This window comes from Malus sylvestris, chromosome 5 (genome assembly GCF_916048215.2).
Source record: "Malus sylvestris chromosome 5, drMalSylv7.2, whole genome shotgun sequence".
Classification (NCBI taxonomy): domain Eukaryota; kingdom Viridiplantae; phylum Streptophyta; class Magnoliopsida; order Rosales; family Rosaceae; genus Malus; species Malus sylvestris.
The window spans coordinates 16,825,959-16,840,616 of record NC_062264.1 but is presented as its reverse complement, the minus strand read 5'-3'; the positions used below and the strand labels follow the sequence as shown (position 1 = coordinate 16,840,616).

The window sequence follows — 14,658 nt, the reverse complement described above, 5'->3', positions numbered from 1 at the left end:
TGATTTTTTATTACCATTTAAAATTTTCAAACATTTTCCATTAATTTTCCTTATATTAAAAGCGTAATAAAATGATGCTACATAAGCAATTATAGTCACCCAGCAAATTTAATCGTGAACATATCCCCACATGCTCCACTAAAACCCAGCGCGTGAGCTCTAGTCGCCCCGCACCGAATATGCCATCGCCCCCAACTTGGAGAGTACGGCACGAGAACTCGCCCCTGACGAGGAAAGAAAAATATCTGGGAGATATTTCTTCAGGATGACGTGGCACCTAGCTGATTCAACCGACGCGTGGAAAGAGCACGCCATCTGGAGCTTTCATTGGCCCTAACCCAACAACAACAAAAAGCCTCTCTCTCTCTCTCTTTCTCTCACATTGTTCGCGGCCCTCCCGGAACAGAACGACGAGGGTTTTTCTGCTGAATTTTAGAAGCACATTTTGTTTTGCTCCCTCTTTTTCTTCTGCGAGAGCTTTCGAAACGCGCACCGTTTCGTATTCTGTCCGATCAGCCAGCTGAACTCCGGCGATGGGAGAGAATCTCCGGGAGAATACTCCTCCGGATTCGGATCCCGAGTTGACTCTCATCGTCTCCAAGTCGCCGTCCTCCTCCGCCATTACTCTCGACGCTTCCAAGGAACTCCGGCTTCGTTGTTCGCATGCAGCTTTGGTAAAATTCCATTTTATTCAGCTCTGCTTTCTTACTCTTACCTCTTATTCCGTACATATAACCGTTCTTTTTTTTTTTAAATTCAATAAATTTATATTAATATTTGTAGAAGAATTACTGTTATTCTGTATTTGGTTGAGATTTTGTATGCTTTTAATTTTTTGGGGAAAATATTTAGCTTCATTTTATGTGCAGATTTTTTGGTTTAGGATCCTCTGATGCTGTTTTGCATGTCATTTTTTGGAATCAAATCTATTTATTTATTTATTTTTAAAAATTTAATGTTTTTATATTTACAATGGATAATGTTTTAGAAGAAATCTATTATACAGAAGAAGGAGATCTCATTTGTAAACATTTTGGAATTTGAATTGAGAAATAACTGGCGTCATTTTTGTGCAGCTTTTACTTTCGGAAATTGTTTGTGATATATCTTATTTCTTTGTCAGTTTTGATGCTCTTTTGATGTGCTTAACATTTCCGGTGGCGGTGTTAGAATTATTTTGAGCTCTCTGTGGATTCATAGCGATGACGATAATTTGTATTTAACGCTTTCGTCATGGTTTCAATTCTATGCAAGGACGTTTGAGTGGAGGGTTGATTATAATGTAGGACTACGAGTCGAGGATCGAGCTCATGATCAATGCTTCCTTTGATAGTGACAGTCCACTGTCCACTTAAGAGAATTTGGGGGCATGGAAGCATTTTTCTTTTGCTTTCTCTTTTCCTTGATACTTAAGTTATATGCACATTCGTTCTCATCTGTTCCGTGTAGTAGTGTTTTGATTTTGATTAGTATTTTAATGAAGTTTTTCGATTTTAAATCACTTAACGACATGTACATTAGAGCCCTGAAAATGCAGGATTTAAAACTTTCTTTTTATAAAAATGGAATTATACAATTTGAAATATGTGTTTATCTTTATGGTGGTTAGAGGTGTTGGAAACAATTTCTTTTAATATTTGAAAGAAGATATCGCTTTAGATTAACAAAGTCGAACTAGTTTAGAATTGTGATTTATGCAAGCTGAAATGAAGAATCTGGGACAAGATGTTGTAACTACTGTAGCACTGTGCCTAAGCGAACATCACAACTCCTCCCATTAAGCAGTTTTGAGAAATATGCTTCGATTATTCGGATGATGATTGCGAAAAGAAAGGGATAGAGAACTTGATTTGTTATCCATTCGGCTAGATCCTTAGGGCGTTCATGTTCTCAAGTAACAAATTTCAAGAATGCTTTAGAGAACAAGAAACTAAAGGTTGAGTCTATTATGAATTTGATTGTAAGTTAAAGGGTAATCTCCTTTTCTTATTATGCTCTTTGAAGTTAATACGTTTTGTTTTACTTCTACTGTTGTAACTTTCTGCACAATTTAATGATGAGCTCCATCGTTTTTGTTTGGTTATATATGTTTAAACTTCATAATGATATTCTATTGCAGGATGCATCCATGGAGTGGACAAATGAGAAGCACAAACTGTATATTAACTCTTTAGAAACATCATTTGTTAACAAGTTATACCGTTCCATGCATTTGAGGGAGTGGAATAAACAAAAGAACGTTCGAGGAACTCATTCATCTCATGAGTTGCCATTCAAGACTCAGAATTCTTCTGAGCAGGTCAGGGATCAAATCTGCTATACGTCTTGGTTGTGTCTGTGAGCATGTGGGTTATGGTTTGGTTTGGTAATTGTACACATTTGTTTGCTTTCACTATTTCTTACCATCGTGAATTATTTTGTAGTTCATGGTTCTTCAAGATGGTAGTTTGCAGAAAATCAACCTTCAAAGGAATGAAACTTTGATGGAAAGCACAGCCGATTCTCATGTTACTTTGAAGAGTCCAGGCATAAGTCATTTTCTGTCTGCAGGAAAAGGCTGCAACGGGTCCTCTCCTAATCTTCGAGAGCATGTCTTGTCTTGCAGTACGGGGATCCACCTAAGAGAGAAGCTGACTTCCAAAAACATCAATGCGTCATCAAGGGGTAACTATGACTACCTCATGTACATACGCTTGATTTGCATGCACAAGTGCAGGAGATTTATGTGGATTACAAAATTGTGGAAAGAACAGTAGACCTTGGTAATTGCTGCATATGTACCTAATTGGGAAATAGGGTACGATGCCTACCTCATGTACCTAATTGGGAACTCAAAATTTTAATTGATCTTTCCACTTTCCCTGGATTAGCCATTTTGGTAAATACATTCTGGTCAACTTATGCCTGCGTATACATATACACCAATACACATAACAAGGTTTTTTTTCTTTTGAAAATTTGGTATTTTGAGTAAAGTAAATGCTTTCACTTTTGCCTAAGTACCTGTAGTGTCACATTATTGACAGCTATGAACATATATCATCCTAGCATTGCAGTGTTGCTAGATAACACCATGTTATTGCAGTATTCCTTAATTTGCATGCACTGGGTATTGAGAATTCCATCATATGCTTTTATCGATTCGTGTGTTTCACTTTTTCATTTTCCTTTTTGGTTTTTGATCTTTGTCTATTCACAGAAGTATCTGGTCAGAACTTTGTGGATGAAGACGATGGAGAGAAGCTAAGAAATGAATCTGTACCAAAAAGGCATAAAAGAGCTGCGGCCGATGCTTTCAGCAATGATCAAGTAATGTCTATAGTTATCACAAGAACACCAAAAAATAACATTTGGAACAAGTTCTACATATTCCTCTTGCATTGATTATAACACATAAGATCCCATGATTATTGTCCCGTCTTAATTGTTGAGGTAGTCATTTTTTAAAATTCCCTAATGTGCTTTTTCAGCTTGTGCCTTTGGGAAATTTTGATACTAAAGAGGTTTCAGTGGTCCATAATGTTCCCTTTGAAAGAGTTGAGCGTACAACAAATTGCTGTTAGAGCAACAGGTGAGCTTCATATGTCCGAATTCTGATCTTCGCTATTCCTAAGAGGAAGCTGAGCTGCAACATCGTATTGAAGTTTTGACAGGTAAACATTACAGATTCATTGAAAGGATATACTTTACATTTTCAGCTGTTGGAAGATGCCTAATGCAATCGCTTACATGGAGGGTTCTTGTCGGGAATGATGTTTGGGGTAATGGTACCGTTCTTCGGGCAAAGGTTTACATGGAAGAGACCATCTCCGTTGGACTTCGGCAGTAGGTTTAGTTGATAATTCACATTGGTAGCGATCGAGATAGGTTTCTCCAGTGTATGGAATTCCATTATGATATTTCTAATTTAGTTTGTGGACAAATTTCAGAACAGATGAATTTTGTTATAGCATTTTGTAGTTTCTCTTTTTTTTGGGAGCACCTCTCCTAGACCCTGCGTAAAGCGGGAGCCTTGTGCATTGGTACGACCTTTTTATTTAGTAGTTTCTCTTTTTCCTTTTCTTCTGATAGAAGGTTGATTAATATTCTGTAGGGGCACTCGTAATTACCATAGACATGCATGGGCCCCGTTTGGTGGGCCGGACAGGATTTGATGTATCCATCCATTGTTTGATGCACATCTTATCCTATACAATATTCCTTTATGTATGTCCCATCAAACGAGGTCATGCTCATTTTTTTTGTGTAATGATATATTTTACACTAATAAGACTGTACAATGATATATTTTATACTAAAAAGAGGGGGCGGCTAACCTGTACGATAGACAACCTATTTGGTATTGAATTCGCTATCTATGATATTCAAATCTATGACCTCTTATTTATAAGTGAAGAAAAATATCATTAGATTATAGTACTGAGTTGTTAGGCCATACTCATTTTTGAGTTGTTAGGCCATTCTCAATTTTAAATTACCAGAATACCAAATTTCAACTACTCATTTATCATATAGCAACCTAATCTAGCCTAATCATGGACTAAGTACCTTTAGGCTGTGTTTGGTCCACCAGATTGGATATGATAAGTCAAATTACATTGGATATTAATCTTGTCCATTGTTTGGTGGAGTTAAGTGTATCACGAATCAGATATGAATTTCAAATTTATATCCAAAAATAGGGGGTTTTCAATCTTTTTTTTTTGTTGGATTTGAAATACAATCTTAGACGAATTTTCAAGTCAATTCAAACAAATCCAATTAAATACCCAAAGTTCAATCCAATCCAATCCAATCCGAACCAGTTCACTAAACATGCCCTTACCCCTATTGTGGGAGGGTATGACGGAGTCAATAACAAGTAGGGCTTATTTGGAAGTGTATTTAAAATAATTAAAAGTGCTTTTAGATTACGAAAGACTTTTCTAACTATAAAATGCGTTCTAGATTAAGAAAGCGCTTTTGACCATGTTTAATTGAAAAAGTTAAAAAGTGTTTAATATTTCAAAAAAGAACCTAAAGTGCTTTTTTGAAATCACTTGTTATGTGCTTCTTTTAGAAAATACTTCATGTATTTTTTCAAGAAGCATTTGCTTTTTTCTTGATAATTTCAACGTGCTTATAATAGAAATATTGTTAAACAGAAGTGCTCTCTAAAGAAGCATTGCCAAACAATATTTTGTGACACTTATTTCCATATGCAAGTTCCCTATTTGAGACTTTCATGTTCCCAGATCAGTGTCAACGAGTTGTCTTCCTCAACTTTGGCGAACCTTTGTTACATCTACTTGAGTATTTACACACTCAAGAGTATTGTTATGAATATTATTTAACATGTAATTGTGTAAATCCTAATTAGATTTGGATTCTATATTATCCATTATTATTCTTTTCCTATAGAATTGTAGTTAATCCTCTCCTGTAGTTTACTATAAAGAGTATAAATAGGGTGCAACAAATATTAATAAAGTGATGAATTACTATGGTGGTTATCTTTCAATTTTAATAAAGTAATAAGTTACTTCTAGTGGTTATGGATTCACACCAAAATACAAATAGTTTGGTTCGATATAGTCGATTCTAAACTTTACATTTGCTTCTCCAAAGTCCAAACAACAAAAACAAATTGAACACTCCTGACAGAGATGTCATCGGACTCTTGAACCTTTGTGGTTGTTTGACTTGCAACTCAAGAAAAATCAACCACTCCGCGAGTACATCACCATGATTAAACCCATTTCCTCTTTCCCATCGAAGCCCGCACCTAACCCCGTCATGTTCCTCCGCTGAAAACCCCATTACAAGTCTCGGCTTTTCGGTCACCTTCGCGGGAGCGTCGGAAAATTCCCGGAAAACCAATAGAGCCACCAATTTGGTTCGTTTGATGGGCTTGATATCCACTCAGAGAGGCTCGAGACCAGCGGCGACCTCCGAAGGCGGCTTACCGGTCTCTCTTGGGGTGGCTTCGGCGGCAGCGCCCAAGAGAAAATGGTCCAATCTGATGCCATTTTTTGTTGCCCTTGTGGTGATAGCAGAGATCGCCTTTCTGGGTAAGCTCGACATCGGAAATAACACAGGTTTAGTCGATTCGTGGGCGGACTTGTTCGTCCGGACGCCGTCGACTCATGAAGTGGCGGTGCCGGCGGCGGAGACTGGGGACTTGGTGTTGCTGAGTTGCGAGGAGTGGTTGGAGAGAGAGGATGCTCTCGAGTATTCCAGGGATTTTGACAAAGAACCTATTTTGGTTTCTGGTGATGAGAAGGTAATTTGCAGCTTTTACTTAATTTTAATTGTCTTCTTATTTCTTTGAAATTTATTATAAAGTGGTTTTTTCTTTTTTAATTCAATGTGGTTTTTGTTTTATTGGATTTTGTTTAAATTGGATTGAGATTTACATCTCAATAGTTTCATGACATGAGTTCTCAATAGTTTCATGACATGAGTGAGACAGATAGTGCAAGTTTGATTTTTTGTAAGATGTTTACGCTGCTTAAGCTGTTGATCCTTGTCCTTGAAAGCAGGATGTGAAGTTTGATATTCGGTTTTCGACTGCATTGTGTTAGTCATGCCTAGTTCTTGTACACTACTGGAGCAATTGATCCTTGACATTTGAAGATGGATAAGCGGTTGATGCTTTTGGCTGCATATGTTCTTTTATTGGTCAATTTTTGCTGCATTATGTTAGTCTTGGTAGAAGGTAGTCTAGCGGTTGATGCTTTTACGATCCTCTCTTTCTCTCTTGCTCATATTTGAAATTTAGGTATATTGAATTGAGCCTTCGTCCTGGGGACTTCAACATGGAGTTTTGGGACATAACTGACACAATACACTTTTGTCACATCTTGTATCTGTTCTTAATTACTTTTGTATTGTCAACTACATAGGAATGGAAATCTTGTTCTGTTGGGTGCCAGTTTGGATACAATCCTGCAAAGAAACCTGATGCTGCTGTTGGTTTAGCTCACCAATCTGGGACAGCCAGTATTCTTCAGTCCATGGAATCAGCTCAATACTATTCAGAGAACAATCTTGCTCATGCACGACGGTGGGTAAGCACAAACAAATATGGCCTTATTGTAGTTTTTGAAGATTTTCTCTTTTTCATTTTATGTTGTTTGAAGAAATGTTATCCCTTTATCATAGGAATTGCAATCTCGTACAAGTATTCAGCAATTTTTGTTTAAATGCTTTTAAGATATTTGAAGGCTTATTTTCTGGGAAAAAAGGGTAACCACAAATTTGAAGAGATGAAAACAAATTATTTTATCCCATTAAACATTAACCCTTGGTTTAGAATATCTCATATGTCAATTGTCTAAACATCTATCAACCTGAAACATTACCATTTGATGATGCCATGGGATATAAGCCTAAGTGTGCTGGTGGGATATACCAATTATTCATGTTGTCAATTGGAATTACTTAATGTAATCATTTCTCAATTGCATTACTGACAGTGTTCTTCTTTTCCTTTGGGGGAAACCCTCAGAATGAGAACTTCATTTCTGCTAAAACTTGTTTGTATAGCTAATATTTTTAAACCTTTACCTTTGTACTGGTAGGAAATATAATATTGTTATGACAACTAGTCTCTCATCGGATGTTCCTGTTGGATATTTTTCTTGGGCTGAGTACGACATCATGGCACCTGTCCAGCCAAAAACTGAGACAGCCCTAGCAGCTGCATTTATTTCCAACTGTGGTGCCCTCAACTTCCGCTTGCAAGCTCTTGAAGCACTTGAAAGTGCTAACATCAAGATAGACTCTTATGGTGGTTGCCACAGAAACCGTGATGGAAAAGGTGTGACATTTCAGATATGCTTTGTAAAGTAATAATAATTAGATTGTGTTAGTTTTCTCGTGTCAAATCATTACAAATTGGAGTTGTAACTCTCTTGCTTTCGTAAGTATGTCGTGCTTTCTTGGTGTGTCGTATGAGGTTTGCAACAATCTGGGATTCAATTATCGTGGCCTTTATTTTGTTTGTGTTGAACATATTCTGCGTTGGCTCCATGCTGTCTTGTAGGAAATGGAATTCTAGGTTTGCAATCACATTGGACTACTTGTTCCATATATTGGCTAAATAGTTGGCATCTTGAATCAAATCCACTAAAAGTGAAATGGAGATAAACATCACTACCTTTTGCGAACATGTCATTTGGATGTTCACCTCAAAAAAGTTAAAATTTTTTGGGTATAAAAAGAGTTTAACGTTTGTTCATTACAATATATGAATGTGGTTGCCTCTAGGAGAGAAATCTATTGGATTTAGTATTTTTTTTTTCTTGTTCTGTATATGGCAACAACATGGTGCACAGGGAATATACTTGCTTGAAGGGTTAAGAATATATCTTCATGTATGTGTGCATATAACATGTGCAACGTATCTCTTGGGGAATGAACGGATATATTATGGCTTGATATCTATAGTTTGATAAGATATACATAACCTGTTACTGTTAAATAATTTGCTTTATTTTTTTAAAAATAAATCTAGCAGTTGATAAAGTTGAAACTCTGAAGCGCTATAAATTCAGTTTGGCCTTTGAGAATTCCAATGAGGAGGATTATGTTACCGAAAAGTACTTCCAATCTCTTGTTGCTGGTATGAAACACACACTCTCTCTCTCTCTCTCTCTCTCTCTCTCTCCCTTCCTTCCTCCCTGGTGTGTTGATTATGTAGTTGTGATGTATAATATGGAAAACGTGTGGAGGAAAAAATCATAATTTGGGAGCAACCAGGAATGCCTTACCAAAATGGAAAAACAGATAAATGTTGTTTAAATACTGCGGAAAAAAAATGTTGGTAATACTTCAGAAACAAATTTGAAAGATGTTAATATGGATGGAAGACTATTACACGCTTTCATATTTGACTTCGCAGCATTTTTCCTCTAACATCTACAAGATCTAATGGATTACATTTTCACATTTAACATAAGGATTATTATCATGCATATGAGAAAAAAATTGTTGCAAAAGAAAAGTTCAATATATGTACTCAAGTTCGAGAAAGATGCTGGGAATGGATGTTGATATTTATTATTTCAGGATCTATACCTGTGGTTGTTGGTGCTCCAAATACTGAAGAATATGCTCCTGCGCCTGGTTCAATTTTACATATTAAGGAGCTAACGGATGTTGAATCGGTTGCCAAGAGAATGAAATACCTTGCAGATAATCCTGAAGCATATAATCAGTCATTGAGGTGAATAATTAGTTGTTTGTTTCTTCTCCTTCTCTTCTTTTCCGTTATATGTCGAATATTTTTTTCTTTGTTTCAGTATTGTTTCTGTATTAAGATTGAATGAGATGTTTAATGATTAGGTGGAAGTATGAGGGTCCATCTGATTCTTTCAAGGCCCTCATGGACATGGCAGCAGTACATTCATCATGCCGGCTTTGCATTCACTTGGCAACAATGATTCGTGAGAAAGAAGAAATGAACCAAGGGTTCAAAAAACGACCTTGCAAGTGCAACAGAGGCTCAGGAGTCGTCCATCACTTATATGTACGAGAGAGAGGGAGGTTCAAGATGGAATCTATTTTCTTAAGGTAAATTCATTTCCCTAACATCAATTACCACACTAGCATCCGTGACTGCCTGGAATGGGATTTGTCTGTGCACATCATTTAGAACCTCACCACTTTTCATCATGCTTAAAGATTTCCGTCTAAGTTTATTTCATATTTCCAGAAATTGAGGGAAAGAAAGTGAAAAATTTGTGTCATTGCATTTTTAGAAATTAATTGAGTATTTTTGTCTTCATGCGGCCTTCAGATGTCCCAAAATCTCTTTTTCTGTTCCCAAATTTGGAGGACTAATCTCATTTCTGTTTTTCTGGAGCAGGTCTGGCAATCTGACTCTTGGAGCGTTTGAGTCTCTGGTTCTCACAAAATTTATGTCTCAGAAACATGTGCCCATTTGGAAACCGGAAAGACCTGAAAGCATAAGAGGAGGAGACGAATTCAAAATATATAGAATATATCCTATTGGCATGACACAGAGGCAAGCTTTATATACCTTCAGATTTAATGGGGATGCTGATTTTAGAAGATATGTTGAAAGCAACCCCTGTGCAAAGTTTGAAGTCATATTAGTTTAGACTGAAATATGCATTCTGTCAACTGTAATCATGGATATGCTGGTTTTAGCAGCTCACCACTGATATATATGTCTAGGGATACCGAGGTGGTCTCGTTCGGGTAATTAACATGCCCTCTTTCTACAAACTGGTTGTTGTGGGAATGATCTGCAATATCGTTTGGGAAGAAGGAAACATATGGTAAGCCCATTGTTGCAGCTAATTTAGTTGTGAGATTCTGTATTCCCTCCAGCGGAGTATATCAAAGCAAAAGTGTTCCTTTCTGCTTTCAGTCCATCAACAGTCGTAAAAGGAACACACTGTTGGGATGCGAATACTGAAATCGGAATTTCATCCTGGAATTTAGAAAATGATCATAGATTATTTTTATTTTTTATTTAAAGGATTGCGAAATTATGACGTTTTTTCTTTTACTTGAAAAACTGGTATATGATTTATTTTTTGGAAGTTGAATTTTGAATTCTTAGGTTACTATATGTGTTTTTTTTTTTTAATTGATGAGTAAATATGTTGGATTACAAATTTGAATCTCGTGGGTAGGAGAACAAAGTAAAACATAAATTATACAGCCAAAGGTATATCTGTTGATTTCATTAATTGCGCTTTGGTTAAGAAATTGGGTTGGAAAATTGATCAACAAATACCTTGATGTCATGATTGACAATGATGACATTATAGCTAGGAGGGGATGGTAGATGTGAATTTGCATTAACTGTGAAGTTGTGATATAGTTTTGTGGCTCAATATTTGAGGATTTTGGGTTCAATTCCTTGGAATTTATGACAAATTGAAGACGAAAGGTCAAACACTATTGTATGTATATTTTTTGCCTTAGAATAACTATTGGGTTCAAGGTCTATTTGGGGTTATATTGTGTCTCCTTGAATCTGAACTTTAGCTGCTATTGAGAGATAATTGACAGAGGATCAGCTAGCTAAATTGTACCTCTCCCTACTAGCTTACCTCTTCCTCCAGCTCAAATACCTACTAGCTTGCTTCCTTGTCGAACTCATAACTGTAAGAGATTTCTTTATTAAACAGTGGTAAACCAGAGCTATTCGGCTTCGGGATAGGTTTTAGATGCCTTTGCGGAGCCTTTGGTAGGCTCTGTATCAAACGTTAGAAATAAATTCAAATGATTGTGTAAACCATTGAGAAAGCAGTAATTCATACAATGGAATGCAAATGTGAAGGATCGAGCATAGTTTCTGTAAAGCAACAGATTATGTTGCAGAAATAGAGAGATAAGGAAAAAGAGATGCGAAGAGAGAGAAATGAATTGTTGTAATATTTTCTGTATATCAAATTACAGTCATTACATTTGTTATATATTCTCAAATCTAGCTTGTTCACTAAGACTCCTTCTAACTACCTTAACCTCCTTATAACAAAACCTACTAATCCATTGACACATGGCACACTATCTGACCATTCATTATATATTGTTAACATCCTCCCTCAAGCTCAGGAGGAGGATCACGAAGCCTGAGATTGGAACAGTGAGCACGGAACAATGGTGCAAACAGCCCTTTTGTCAAGATATCAGCAAATTGCTCAGTAGAGGATACAAATTGCATGTGAAGTAATTGTTTAGCAACCCTTTCTTGAACAAAATGCACGTCAATCTCAATATGTTTGGATCTTTAATGCATAATTGGATTCCAGGTAAGAGCAATCGTTGACAAATTATCACAAAACATTGTCGATGGAGTTGATATGTCAATTGGCAGAAATGCAAGAATCTGTTTGATCTAATCGATCTTAGTAGCTGTTGTAGCAATTGCTCTATACTCAGCTTCCGTTGAAGAGCGAGATACTGTATTTTGCTTCTTGGATGACCATGAGATTGGATTGGTGCCTAAGAAAACAACAAATCCAGTTGTGGATCTTCTGTCATTGGGATCCCCTGCCCAGTCAACATCACTAAATGTATTCAACTCCAACTCTCCTTTCACATATTGAATACCATAATGTTGAGTCCCTTTAAGATATCGTAATATCCTTTTTACAGCCAAGTAATGTGACTCCATGGGACAATGCATGAACTGACAAACCTGATGCACAAAAAATGTAATGTCAGGTCTTGTGAAAGTGAGATATTGTAATGCTCCCACTATGCTTCTGTACAATGCAAGATTATCAAATGGTGTTCCATCATCCTTAAGAAGCCGATTATGAGGCAAGCAAGGAGTAGCACAGGGCTTTGACTGATGCATTTCTGTCTTTGTCAACAGATCATTAATATACTTATGTTGAGATAGAAACAACCTTTCTGCAGCTTGTGTAATTTGAATGCCAAGAAAATAATGGAGTGGACCCAGATCCTTGATATCAAATTCTGTTGCCAATGCACAAATGACTTCTTGAATGATAGTTGGTGTACTCCTTGTGACAATTATATCATCCACATAAAGGAGAAGGATGACAACCCCAGAATCAGTGTGTTTGACAAATAATGAAGCATGCCCTTGGGGCTTGTTTGAGACCAAGGACCAAAATATCGAAAATATATTATCGTTTTTTTTTTTGAGATAACGATATTTCATGACTTATCCTTTAATTATCGTTAATATATCGCGATATGAAATCCAAAAATACTTGAAAATTTCTGAAAAGTCTCAATTTTGCGCATAGAAGGATTCGAACCTCTCCCATTTGACTCCTTCAACGCCTTAACGACCATATCACTTATGTTTTTGTGATAATATGCTAAAATATTTATATATATGGTTTTGTTTTGAATTCTTTTTACAAGAAACAAATTTGCACATATTCCAAATTTTTTGTGGTATTATTTTTAAATTGTGTCAATTAATTACTTAGTCAATGGCATGTGGTTTTTAATTTTTCTATTTTTAATGTGGTCACTTACATGGTAGGGCTGGAAAAAATTCCCGAAAATCCCAAACCAAACCGAAAAAGTCCCAAACCCAAACCGAAAAATCCCAAACCAAAACCATCCCGAAGTTTGGGAATCCCATCCCGAAAAATACCGAAATTTTCGATATGGGATTGGTTTCCAAATCCCATTTGTTTGGTAATCCCGAAATCCCGAAAAACACCGAAGTATTCGGTTTCCTATTGACTTTTGGGTTTTGGTTCTTGAAAGCCATTGTCATGGTTGCTGACTACTCTTCACAATACACTTACTCTACGCATAGAGATGATGAAGATAGTGAAAATTTTGAACCTCATAGGAACTCTATGTGGTACTAAGTTACTCATATATCTTACCATGCAATGTATAAAGTGTAAAATATTGTACTAATTCATTATATATAAATGATTATGGTGTGTTTAAATTTCTTTCATTAATTACTACATATTTTCTACACTCACAATGTTTGCCAGCTCGCTATATAATCAACTTAAATCAATTAAATCCATTATGCAATACATTTCCTTCCAATTTTTTTTTGTGATAAACTAATAGATAATTGACTAAATAAACATCCTGCAAAGTTTCAATAAAAATTTCCAAGTTTTTCTTATAATTTCCGTGGTTTTTATTCAATTTTTATCGATATCGATAATATCCCGATATTTTCATTGAAATTTCCGTGTTTTTGGACTACCGATATTTCCGATATCATCGATATTTTATATCTTGTTTGAGACCATATAACGACTTGTGAAGTTTGCATACTGATGATGAATAGACAGAATCCACAAAACTAGGAGGTTGTACCATGTATACCTCTTCTTGCAAAATTCCATGCAAAAATGCATTTTTGACACCAAGTTGTCTTAAACCCCAACCAAATTGTGCAGCTAATGCAAGAACAAGTCTCACTGTAGTAGGCTTAACCACAGGGCTGAATGTTTCACCATAATATATTATACCTGCCTCTTGATTGAACCCCTTGGCCACAAGCCTAGGCCTTGTATCATGAAATAGTTCCATCTGCATACCTCTTGATCTTATAGACCCACTTGCACCCCACAAGATTTTTGTTTGATGGTAAAGGAACCAAGGACCAAGTTTGCTGAGAATGTAAGGCTTGTATTTCCTCCACCATAGCTTTAAACCATATTGGAGATTTCAGAGCAGATTTGTAAGAAACTGGTTCAATCTGAGATAAATCCACTTCTGCATTCTCAGAGGCCATGGCAATGAATGCTTTCTTCTTGACAATTCCACTCTTTGATCGTGTTTGCATAAGGTGTAAGTTCAATGGAGGGATAGGAATAATTACTTGTAAAGTTTCTGGTTGAAATTTAGAAACCACAGGGATGGTAGAGGAAGTACACTGAGGTGAAGTGCCAGTAATGGGTTGTCTTGTGTCTTGTGTTGATGTTGGCTAAGATAAATCTAGTGCATTTGGGGAATTATGAAATCTGGCATTGGCAGAACTAGGTGTAACACTAGGACTAGACACAAAAGGATTTGATGGTGCTCCAACAATTGTATTATTACTAGTAACAGATACTGAACTCACTGGAATTTCAGAAGTGGACTGTTGTGAATGGATGTATGACTTTTGGACAAGGGAAGAATATGGGAAATCACACTCATCAAATATAACATGTCTCGAGATGTAAAAGCGCTTTG

General features: G+C 36.4%; 3 protein-coding genes across 8 annotated transcripts; 2 read left to right on the top strand and 1 right to left on the bottom strand.

Annotated features, from left to right (window-relative positions):
- Nucleotides 1-355: 355 nt before the first annotated feature.
- On the top strand, nt 356-4,062 carry LOC126622414 (cold-regulated protein 27). Of its 4 annotated transcripts, none has more exons than XM_050291139.1 (6): nt 356-674; nt 2,120-2,299; nt 2,424-2,664; nt 3,200-3,309; nt 3,471-3,571; nt 3,699-4,062. In XM_050291139.1, exons 1-5 carry the CDS (start codon nt 534-536, stop codon nt 3,561-3,563), a joined length of 765 nt encoding a protein of 254 aa, XP_050147096.1. In that variant the 5' UTR covers nt 356-533; the 3' UTR covers nt 3,564-3,571; nt 3,699-4,062. The 4 variants fall into 4 exon arrangements, with proteins under 4 accessions (XP_050147096.1, XP_050147095.1, XP_050147094.1 ...); XM_050291138.1 differs by having other exon boundaries at nt 3,654-4,062; XM_050291137.1 differs by having other exon boundaries at nt 3,645-4,062.
- A 1,520-nt stretch (nt 4,063-5,582) lies between these two features.
- LOC126622413 (glycoprotein 3-alpha-L-fucosyltransferase A-like) lies at nt 5,583-10,577 on the top strand. 3 transcript variants are annotated; one of them, XM_050291132.1, is made up of 7 exons: nt 5,583-6,262; nt 6,885-7,045; nt 7,563-7,801; nt 8,498-8,605; nt 9,052-9,208; nt 9,328-9,555; nt 9,851-10,577. In XM_050291132.1, exons 1-7 carry the CDS (start codon nt 5,885-5,887, stop codon nt 10,104-10,106), a joined length of 1,527 nt encoding a protein of 508 aa, XP_050147089.1. In that variant the 5' UTR covers nt 5,583-5,884; the 3' UTR covers nt 10,107-10,577. The 3 variants fall into 3 exon arrangements, with proteins under 3 accessions (XP_050147089.1, XP_050147090.1, XP_050147091.1); XM_050291133.1 differs by having other exon boundaries at nt 5,584-6,262; nt 8,501-8,605; XM_050291134.1 differs by lacking the exon at nt 8,498-8,605 and having other exon boundaries at nt 5,584-6,262.
- A 1,280-nt stretch (nt 10,578-11,857) lies between these two features.
- On the bottom strand, nt 11,858-14,215 carry LOC126622592 (uncharacterized mitochondrial protein AtMg00810-like). Its single transcript, XM_050291367.1, has 3 exons — nt 14,019-14,215; nt 13,753-13,921; nt 11,858-12,580 (listed from the first exon to the last, which is right to left on the bottom strand). The coding sequence occupies exons 1-3, from the start codon at nt 14,213-14,215 to the stop codon at nt 11,858-11,860; spliced, it is 1,089 nt and encodes a 362-aa protein (XP_050147324.1).
- Between the last annotated feature and the right edge of the window lie 443 nt (nt 14,216-14,658).